This window comes from Podarcis cretensis, assembly GCF_951804945.1.
Source record: "Podarcis cretensis genome assembly, chromosome: 5".
NCBI classification, from domain to species: Eukaryota; Metazoa; Chordata; class Lepidosauria; order Squamata; family Lacertidae; genus Podarcis; species Podarcis cretensis.
Window position 1 is genome coordinate 74,576,889 of NC_137174.1, and position 10,578 is coordinate 74,587,466.

General features: G+C 40.4%; 1 protein-coding gene across 1 annotated transcript in view; it reads left to right on the top strand.

Moving 5' to 3' along the window:
- Positions 1-9,729, top strand: part of PLS1 (plastin 1) — a 56,119-nt gene extending 46,390 nt beyond the window's left edge. The window contains exons 13-16 of the mRNA XM_079977941.1: positions 2,008-2,141; positions 3,279-3,402; positions 5,757-5,881; positions 7,572-9,729. Coding sequence (XP_079834067.1) covers positions 2,008-2,141; positions 3,279-3,402; positions 5,757-5,881; positions 7,572-7,707 — 519 coding nt within the window. The 3' untranslated portion in view covers positions 7,708-9,729. The remainder of the gene's footprint in view (positions 1-2,007; positions 2,142-3,278; positions 3,403-5,756; positions 5,882-7,571) is intronic.
- The last annotated feature ends 849 nt before the right edge of the window (positions 9,730-10,578 follow it).

A 10,578-nucleotide genomic window follows, 5' to 3' on the forward strand; every position in this document is an offset into this window, starting at 1 on the left:
ATTGAGCAATATAACCATGATAAATGGCCAACACTGATCAGTCGAATGCAAAAGAATTTAGAGCTGTTTCACAAGCAGGGAGCCAGAACTAAAAGTAGATGCAGAGCAGGTCACTCAAGCGGCTGAGCTTAGCTGCTGAACACGTCTCAAGTTGCACACACATGCAGGATATTATTAAGAAATTTTGCATGTTTCATAAGGGGAACATTGAGATTGTCCTTGCCATTAATATCAATCGGTGAATCTGTGGCAGAAAACTCAGAACACATGTAGGGCAGTTCACCCAAGAAAAGTGAACCACATCACAGACCACACAGTTCAAGTTTCACACATGCATGTTTATTTAGAAAACAGATTGAAAACCTCAAGGCTTCTATTAAAGCCAGGAACAATGAATGCATCTATAGCAGAGAACTCAAAACACATGTTAGGCAGATATAATGCAAAACAGATTATGCAAGAAAGTGAAACCAAACCACTGTCTACAAGTCTAGTAAAAAAAGTCCCTCTGCATTACATATGGTAGGTGAGCATACATATGAAGCATACGAAACTCAGTCACCTGCACAGAACAGGATACAGACACTCTAAACATACAAACAAAGCCAGGGTAGAAGCATTCTATTGATACAACTACAGGACTCTATGGCCTCTACAGTCATTGGAAGTAGGCATGTTAGGGCCACTGTGTTATGTCATCACCCTGTGATCTTCAGGTGAAAGGTAGTATACAAATTTAATAAATAATAATCTGATATGGAAGGCAAATGGACAGGCTGCACCTAGTGGGGACATGCTTTCCTTACCTGAAGGCAACTGCCTCTACTAATCGTTCCTGCAACTTCATCTGAAGATCACTAAACCAAATGGGAACTTGGAAGAAAATGTTAGCCAGTGAGGCCAAGTCTAGAACTTCTTTCCAAGTTCACTCAGTTATCCCCAGGGATTGGTGGTGAGGTGTTTCAAGCCATGACCCACAAATCCATAAGGAGGGGGCAGCTGTGAACTCTGCTTGTTGATGGGCCATGAGGAGAGTATCAAGTGGTGACTCACCATGGTTGCAGGTACCAGCATAATGGGTGCCATTTAACACTTCAAAAGTGAAGTATCTGAAACCAGCGTGGGTGCATGCTTAGTGCAGGATGGTTCTAGTCTTGCAGAACAGGACTACCAACTGGATAGCCCACTTGACATTCCTTTAGGTGACACTACTGAAGGTGATATTGTGACCTCTGAGGCATGTGCTTTGCCTGCTGGAGGAGGGCTGCCCATAAATGTGACATCTCAAGGCAGATCCTTGACTTTGCCAGTATAAGGACTGTGTGCTTTGAGGAAGGGTTCTGGTAATTGCATCCTAAGTGGTGGACCAAGTACTGGTGACCTCTGGTGCCACTACTTTAGCTGATCTGGATGTTGTTCTTTTTGTTGAGCTTAGATCTGTGTTTACTTATTATTGTTTACAGATGGCTAGATAATGTTCTTAGGAAAGGGAGGTGTGTTGTACAGTTCCGTTAAGAAAAAAGGTTGGAAATGCTTGCCAGCACAGGTGAGAGTATTAAATTAGCCAAATCGTATTTGCCTAGTAGTCCTTCACTAGGAGTGTATGCCTAGGTTTTCTGTGCCTTGATTCATATTAATAAAAGCTAATATTTTCAGAAGATTTGGATGAAGTTTGTCTAACCGCATGCCTAAGCAGCAAGCATGACACCATACATATGTACATTAAACACATTCATCTGCTGGTATAGGGTGCTCTTGCTGCACTGGTGTTATGGTTGGTTTGCTCCAATTAAAATATTTTGATAAACAATAGTTCCAAACATGGGCGTAGTCAGCTGCCTCCCCCAAATCAAGTAAATAAATAAAATTACTTAACTAACTGGCCAATTGCATCGCAGATAACTCGGCTCTGCTGCCTCAAGATAAAGCCAGCCCCCCCCCCAAATAAATCCTGGCAACGCCCATGGTTCCAAATAGTTTCCGACCTTGATTTGTCATTTCTTTTAGATTGAAAATTGTAATTATGCAGTGGAACTGGGGAAGTCAAAGGCCAGATTCTCATTGGTTGGGATTGGTGGACAGGACCTCAATGAAGGCAACCCAACATTGACATTGGCACTGGTGTGGCAGTTAATGAGAAGGTGAGGATGTGTTATAGCTCACAAAACCAAAATGTTTTCAAAACCAATATATGTTCTTCATTTGTTTGCAACCAGTCTGCAGTTTTATTTGTAAAGTCAGATAAATTATTTTCAGGTGTTTGTCTTGTCAGAAAATTCTTCGGTACAGTTTAGGAACTTGACTTTATCCAATCTGGAATATATGCACAAGTCATACGCTACAGAATTAGGAATCACAGCATAAAACTATTTAGCAACAAAATTCAGTAAACAACTGGAGAAACTTGGAGCAGAGAGCAGGCAGGCAGAAGAATGAAGCTCCTCAACTCATACCACAGCCCTTGTGTTTGAAATTACCGCCCACCATGCACAAACAGACATACCATTAAGCACCTGAGGGTGATCTATAAAATGCTTCCCAATGTGACTAGCGGCAGTAGTGCCTGCCCTGCGTCTGATTCTCTCTCATGTTTACTCTTTGTTTGGCTCTATCTGCCAAAAAGCAGTTGGGCCGTATTGTGCTTCACTTGGCTTATGCTGAAGTCCCTGCACTGTACTGCCTGGGGAGCAGTGGCGCTGTGGTCTAAACCACTGAGTCTCTTGGGTGTGCTGATCGGAAGGTTGGCGGTTTGAATCTATATGATGGGATGAGCTCCCGTTGCTCTGTCCCAGCTTCTGCCAACCTAGCAGTTCAAAAGCATACCAGTGTAAGTAGATAAATAGGTACCGCTGTGGCAGGAAGGTAAATGGCATTTCCATGCGCTCTGGCACTCATCACAGTGTGTCCCATTGGGCCAGAAGCGTTTTAGTCATGCTGGCCCCATTACCCGGAAAGCTGTTTGCAGACAAACGCCAGCTTCCTTGGCCTGAAGCGAGATGAGCGCTGCAGCCCATACTCACCTTTGATTGGACTTCACCATCCCGGGGTCCTTTACCTTACCTTACCTTTTACTATACTGCCTGGTGCTGTGTCAATTTCAGTAAAGTTGCAGTTTGCTTTTAACCCTCCTGCTTTTTCTGTTCTCAATGTAAGCACATTTTCTATAATTTTTTTCTGTATGAAAGTTGTATTTTGTAACTGTTTTAACACGTCAGGAAAATACGGAGGAATTGTTAAATTCCTTATCAACTGCAAATACTGTGTTCTTTCTGTTGCAGGTACACTTTGAACGTACTATCGGACCTTGGTGAGGGGGAAAAAGTAAATGATGCGGTTATTATTAAATGGGTGAATCAGACTCTTGCAAATGCAAATAAGAGTACTTCAATAACTAGCTTCAAGGTAATGAAGACACTCTAGAGAAAGGAAATGTGAATTGATCACAAACATAATTATTTTGATGGGAATTGATCTATAGCAAAGGTTCTGCATTAGTTATTGTATATAAGTTGTGTATAAATAGCTGCAAATAGATTATGAATGCAAGTAGATTATGAATGTCATGAAAAACAGTACCACATTTAGATTACAAAATAATAGTAACACATGTTAATATAGATACAAGATGATATGTGTGTAAATCCGTATTTGTAATGAACTTTTACTATGTAACTAGCAGAAATTTTGCTTAATGGAAATGAATAATTTTAGCATGCGATAGGAGGATTTCAACTTAACCAGTAATCCTAAAACCTCAGGATGGGTTTCTTAGAAGACAGTATTAAACATCCATCCCCTTTTGAGGCAGTAGTGCTGTTTGGGACATTTTTGTAATATGATGTTGCATTAAAACCACTAGAGGGAGCAACCCTAACAAAGAGACTGAAATCTGTTTGGTGTGGTTGAGAATAAAACCGTTTCTGCTTCATAAAATATCAACATTTCTGTGATGGGATTATGAGCTGCTTGTGCGTAAAAGCTTAGTCCCTCAGGGTTTGCTCAGCTTAGCAAAACTCTGTCTTTAGCGGAGCCCTTAAGCATGGCTCCCTCAGTCGCTGGCAGAATCCGACAGTGGGCGTTTGCGGAATCTCTTCCAACATAAAAGCTCCTTAAAGGAAACGCGTCTTCTGGACTCTCGGCGTGACAGTTTCCGGCGAGGTGTGGGTGTCCCTATAGGAGGTCCTGAAACCTCCTCACTGTTTTCGCTGGAAGTGTCCCAGAGCCCTTCTTCCGACTCCCTTTCCCTCGGAGCTCCTTCTCTCCCCCTGCTGGTTCCTTCCTCTGCTGTTAAGTCTCTCCTAACCTCCTTGAGCCCTTCCACCACCTGCTCTGATGGCAGTTCCCTGACAATTTCCATAAGGTTTTAAGACATATTTGAGAATGGCCTGGTTGCAATATCAATTTCATTAGGCCTTGAGCCGATGTAGTTCTCTGAAGATTTGGCCATTCACCAGTGAAAATAAAAGTGTCGAATAAATGTTACATGAATATTTAGCCAATATTTTTCAGAGTTCAGATCAGTCTCTTTCTGTTTTAGAAAGTGGTCTCGTGGCATTGGAACATGGGGTACACAGAATGACAGAAGAGTAATAATGGGCAGACGTAATCCACAATTATTGGCACTAGAATGGGATTTTATGGCCAGTTCATTTATTAAGATACATCAGCTTAATTAGTAGAGATAGGAGAACATTGCTGGGTTTAAAGACACAGTATGCATCGTGGTGCTTAGAAGCTGTAAGAGCAAGTCTGAAATCATAGCTTTAATCTGCCTGGTAGGAATAGCATGCTGAGACTTTGGAGGAGTAAAGCTAATTCTGTGGTGCCTCCTGCTGATTCCTTGATGTCATGCACTTGACTGCCCATCTGCTTTAACTGCTGGAAGGAGGTGAGCAGGGTCAGCTATTTTAAGGCAGAGAGGAAGTGCGTTTCAGTAACCAGGAAGAAAATGCAGTGCTCAATGGCAAGCTCAAAGTAGTATTAGGATTCTAGAAATAGGCAGATCATGCCACTTGCAAATAAGTAGAAGGAAATCCTATTCACAGAAGAAAGTCAACCTGAAAAAATATCCATAAACATACAGAATTATTCTGGGAGATGCAAGAGATTTTTCCAAAACCTTTTGATAGGATTTCATAACAAAATGTTATGAAATGAAGCAGCAGGTGGTTATAAAAGGTCATTTGTCAAAAAGGAGAACATTCAAAAGTATTGAAAAACATGACTTTGACCATTCATGATTCAGCAGTTATTACATACACTGTGTTTTAGCTGCTACACCATTATATTAGGATTTATTTATCAATCAGATAGTGCAGGGGTCTGCAACCCTTAAGACAAAAAGAGCCACTTGGACTCGTTTCCGAAGAAAAAAAAAACTGGGAGCCGCAAAACCATTGCGACATTTAAAACAAATATATCTCCGGAGCCGCAATCTGACAGCAGGCGGGAAGGTGACGTCGGGACGGTGCGTGACTAACGCACGCACCGCCCCCATGCGACATCACAGCCAGTACAGCGCCCGCCACAGTGGGGAGTGTCGGGGCGCAAAATGCGCCTCCTCCCCTCGCTAGTATCCGCCCTGGAGCCACGGCAAAGGTGTAAAAGAGCCACATGTGGCTCCGGAGCCGCAGGTTGCCTACCCCTGAGATAGTGGATAAAGAGAAGGGAGATACATGGTGAAAATACTGGTAAGAGTATTAAAGAAAATCCATTCATTAATGATAGTGAAACTTTTCAACACCTTCTCCTTCCAGGACAAATCCATAAGCACTAGTTTACCTGTACTAGATTTAATAGATGCTATTGCGCCAAAAGCAATCCGCCCAGAAATGGTCAAGAGGGAAGATCTTTCTGAAACAGACAAACTGAACAATGCTAAGTAAGTCTTTGCAGAATATTTCTTCCTTTATTATACATGGAGGCTCTGATACAGCCTAGATGCACACGGCTAGTTGTAAATGTCAACTAATTCCTACTCTGTTACAGAAAAAAAGAACAAATGGTCTGTGGCACCTTAGACTTAACAGTGTTTATGCTGTAAGCTACTGTGAAGAAGAGCCTTCTTTTTCAGATCCATGAAGAGTTATTCTCAGCTGGCAGATAAATGCCCTCTGTTTCATATCTGCCTGCCTGTATATTTTAACATCATGTGTCTAATGAAGTGTACTGTTGTCAGTGCAATCAGGGATGAGGAGACTGGGATGATGGGGTATATATTCAGGCTCATAAACATCAAAAAGATGCATCCAAACCTCTTCAGTGGGGCCCAGATCATCATTACAGTGTTACTGTGTGCATGTCAACCCACTTCTTTTTGCTGAGTTATGTATCAAATGTTAGTAACACTGATTCAGCATGCTTTATATGTACAAATGATATTGGAACTGTTGTCAGCTCAGATAAAGCTGCTTGCTCATCCAAAGAGGGGGATACCAGAGTTTTCATGGGTGGCATAATCCAGTGCTCAAATACAATGTTAATTTCTTCCTTTTTCTTTGAATGCCTTTCCCTTTAATGCCACAGCTCTAAATCAGTCATAGGAAGCTGCACATAGGAACTGTCTTAAAAGTTTTTTTAAATGCTGACACGCACAAAAAAATCTTACCTTTTGACTTTAAGCACATAAAATTCTATTTTCAGTGGTATGGTTTCAATAATATGCTGCTCTTTCTCATGAAAGTTGGCCCTTGAGAGTCTTTATCTTTCTGGAAGCAAGCTAAGACTTTCTTTATACTTTCTAAGTATAAGCTGCTAACATGCTTGACTCTGCCACGCTATTATTAGTTTGTTTATTGTTTAGGCTTTTACTGCATGTTATAATAATAATATAATAATAATAATTTATTATTTATACCCCGCCCATCTGGCTGGGCTTCCCCAGCCTCTCTGGGCGGCTTCCAACAAAATATTAAAATACAGTAATGCATCAAACATTAAAAGCTTCCCTAAACAGGCCTTCAGATGTCTTCTAAAAGTCTGGTGGTTGTTGTTCTCTTTGACATCTGGTGGGAGGGCGTTCCACAGGGCGGGTGCCACTACCGAGAAGGCCCTCTGCCTGGTTTCCTGTAACTTGGCTTCTCACAGTGAGGGAACCGCCAGAAGGCGCTCGGCTCTGGACCTCAGTGTCCGGGTAGAACAATCATGTTATCTTTTATTATTTGAGTATAGTAGTTTTATACTACACATCACGGCACTCCAGATGTTGGACTACATTTCCCATATGCCCCAACCAGTGGTGCCCATGATCAGGGATGATGGGAGTTGTAAGCCAACATCTGGAGGACCACAGTTCACCCACCCCTGCAGTAAATTTTATACCGGAAGGTGGAACAATAATTATAGTAAGTAAATAGCAGTTGTGTAATATTTTGTTTCACATCTATGGCTGCAAATTGTTTATAGGCAAGGGAAATGGATATGCTTATTGTTTGGTGTAGCCTGAATTTGATAAGCAATAGATCTTTAGAACAAAATAATGGCTATGCTACAACAATAAGGTTGTTATATCTCATTAGTCAATGCCAGATGAATAATGCTACTTTTTTTATCTCTCTCTCTCTCTCTCCAAGATATGCTATATCAGTTGCTCGGAAAATTGGTGCTTGTATATATGCCCTGCCGGATGACTTGGTAGAAGTGAAGCCAAAAATGGTGATGACCGTCTTTGCTTGCTTGATGGGAAGAGGACTGAACAAAATAAAATAAAGAAGATTTTTTTACAAATGTTTTCTGCCATGATATACACAATGAATGCCTCATTGTTTACAGACTAATGGAATTTAGTAGCTGTAAAACAGAGATAATTTATATAAACCAATGTGGAGATGTATAGAGAGACTATTTAATATAAGAATTGTTTATATTTAAGGTTTCATCTGAAAAGTTTTATATATCAGTAATTTGTGAGCTAATGTAATGCAGTAATCACCAATAAGATTACAATGTTATATAGCCTTTTTAAATGAATATGATACATGCTGTTTTCATAGTGCACAAATTATCAAGATTTTAAAGTGCTATTTTAGGAACTGCTGTGAAATTAAGTTTTTATGTCAGTGTGTTATTAACGCGTAGTCTGCACATGAAAGACCTTGAAAGTCCTTGCCTTATTATAAGGGACTACCCAAACTCCTGTTGGAATTTGGGCTGCAAATTAAAAGCTTCTGATCATAAGGATTCTTTCTAGGGAGTAATTTTCATTGCACTGAATGGGACTGACTTCTAAGTAAAAACTCTGAGGTTCTGAGTACTAATTGATTTAGGCTACAATCCTAAAGTCCCATTGAATTATTTGGGGCTTACTTCTGAGTAGACATGGTTAGGCTTGCACTGTTAGTAGAGCAATCAACAAAAGTTCTAGTTGATTAATTGATGTACATTTTAATTGTTGTGGGTGAATTTAATTTGCTGGAGTTGCAAGGTAAGATCTTGGGAAAGGGGGAAGGGTTAGGCTGTTCTGGTTCTTATGTATCACTATACTTGGAAATTAAAAATACTAAACAATGAAGGCAGCTGTAGCTATAACATCCTGTTCCTTGGCCTTCATTAAAATACAAAGGATGAGATGTGAGACTGGGACGTCCCTTATCAAAATCCGTCCCCTCTCCTGCACAGTCTCCCTTCACTCGTCCTCTGCAGGTCTATGCCATGGTTAACAATTATATGAGAACCTCCTTTGTTAAACATGATTAATACTAACCAGAGTTTGCAGTTAATTAGAATTTAGAAATCAAGAATTGGAAGCTGGCTTCATAAAGAGACCAATGCTGATTGTAGGCCTTAATCATGGTTTTGACTGGTGAGAGAAGGATGAGGGGAATTTGCTGTGGAATCAGCCCTTCTCTAATCCCTTAAATTTGATCAAATAATGAGACCCAATACATGTACAGTGGTCCCTGAGCAGTAGTTTTTGTGTATCAAAACTTCAGTATTTAAAAGACATCTGTATTAATGTTAGTGTAGCATGCAGGTTCAGTTAAATTTAGGGAACAGTCAACAACCCTATACCCAGGGCTTTTTCTCAGCCGGAACTTACTGGAACTTAGTTCCGGCACCTCTCAGGTGGGCACCGTTGCCATTATAAGAGAACAAGGGGTGAGTTCATGGTGAGTTCTGGCACCTCTTTTTCTAGAAAAATAGCACTGCCTATACCCTTTTTACAATATGGGGAAGATAAACTGATATAGAGTTATCATGGTGTAGTGGTGGCATTTCTGCCATATCCTGTAGCTCCTTAACCATTGCATCTTGATTATAGCATTGCACCCTTAGTCAATTTGATTAGTAGAAAGTGTAGCTGGTTAGAGCAAATTTTAAAAATAAAATTGATTTGCAAACGTAGTATTGAAGATGGAACTTGCTGTTTATTTAAATGAGTTGCATTGCAGGAGATTGTATTAGATGACCCTTGGGGTCCCTTCCAATTCTACAGTTCTATGATTCTATGTTTTAAAACTGAACATCCCCTCTTGTCAATATTGTTCTGTAGAAATGCTTGTAATATGAAACAACTTCAACATATTTTTTAAAGTAATTTGTTAAAGAAAAATTAACAATTGGTTGTGGTTTGTGGCATTGAATAAAACTAAGCACAAGTATAACAAGGACAATAAGCAAAATGAAAATTATGTACGTAGTAAGGCTTTCAATGAGAAAATATCCAAGCTAAAATGTTATATTAAGAAGCAATAAAGAGAGATGACAGGTCCAGTTTGAGGCCTCTCTTTACATGTGATGAGCTTTCTTATAAATGTTTTTAATATGTGTGCACTTCCTATTGCTGATTTCTCATAGGAAAGTTGCATTAACTTGGCTCCTTATTGCAGACTATTGGTAAAAAGATTCACACTTATTTGGGCACGTTCACACCATACATTTAAAGCACTGTGATACCATTTTAGATAGTTATGGCTTCCCTCAAAGAATTCTGCAAGCTGTAGCTTAAGGGCGCTGAGAGTTGTTAGGAGATGCGATAGATAACTACAGTTGTTTCAAAGTGTGGCTGGCTTTGTCATCCAAGAGGCAAAACCTTTGAGGCAGTTTACTGTAGGCACATACCACATTCCTGGCTCATAAAGAATTGGTCATTCATATTCAAGGAGTGTAGGACTGTATCTGAACATTTAGCCATACAAACCAGTGTTAGCTTAATGTAAAGGAGCATGTTATGATGGGTTGCATATGACAAATCTCCCATATATTTAAAAGCCATATAGCCAGCAAGGTATACGCTATAGTCTCCTGTAGAAGCCCTTAGTCTAGTGAGGCCACATCAGCACCGTATATTTTTTAACCACTTTTAACAGTCATGTCTTACCCAAAGAATCCTAGAAAACATAGTTAAGGGTGCTGACAGTTGTTAGGAAACTCCTGCTCCCACCACAGAGCCACAATTCACAGTGGTTTAACCCAATCCCTGTTCACAGTGAATTATGGGAATTGTAGCTCTGTGAGGAGAGTAGGGGTCTTCTAACAACTCAGCACCTTGAACAAACTACAGTTCCCAGCCCCCAGTTTCCCTCTGCCTCTTCCTCTCCTTGTTGTCCAATACCAGCATCCATTGAAAACGGATGGGAT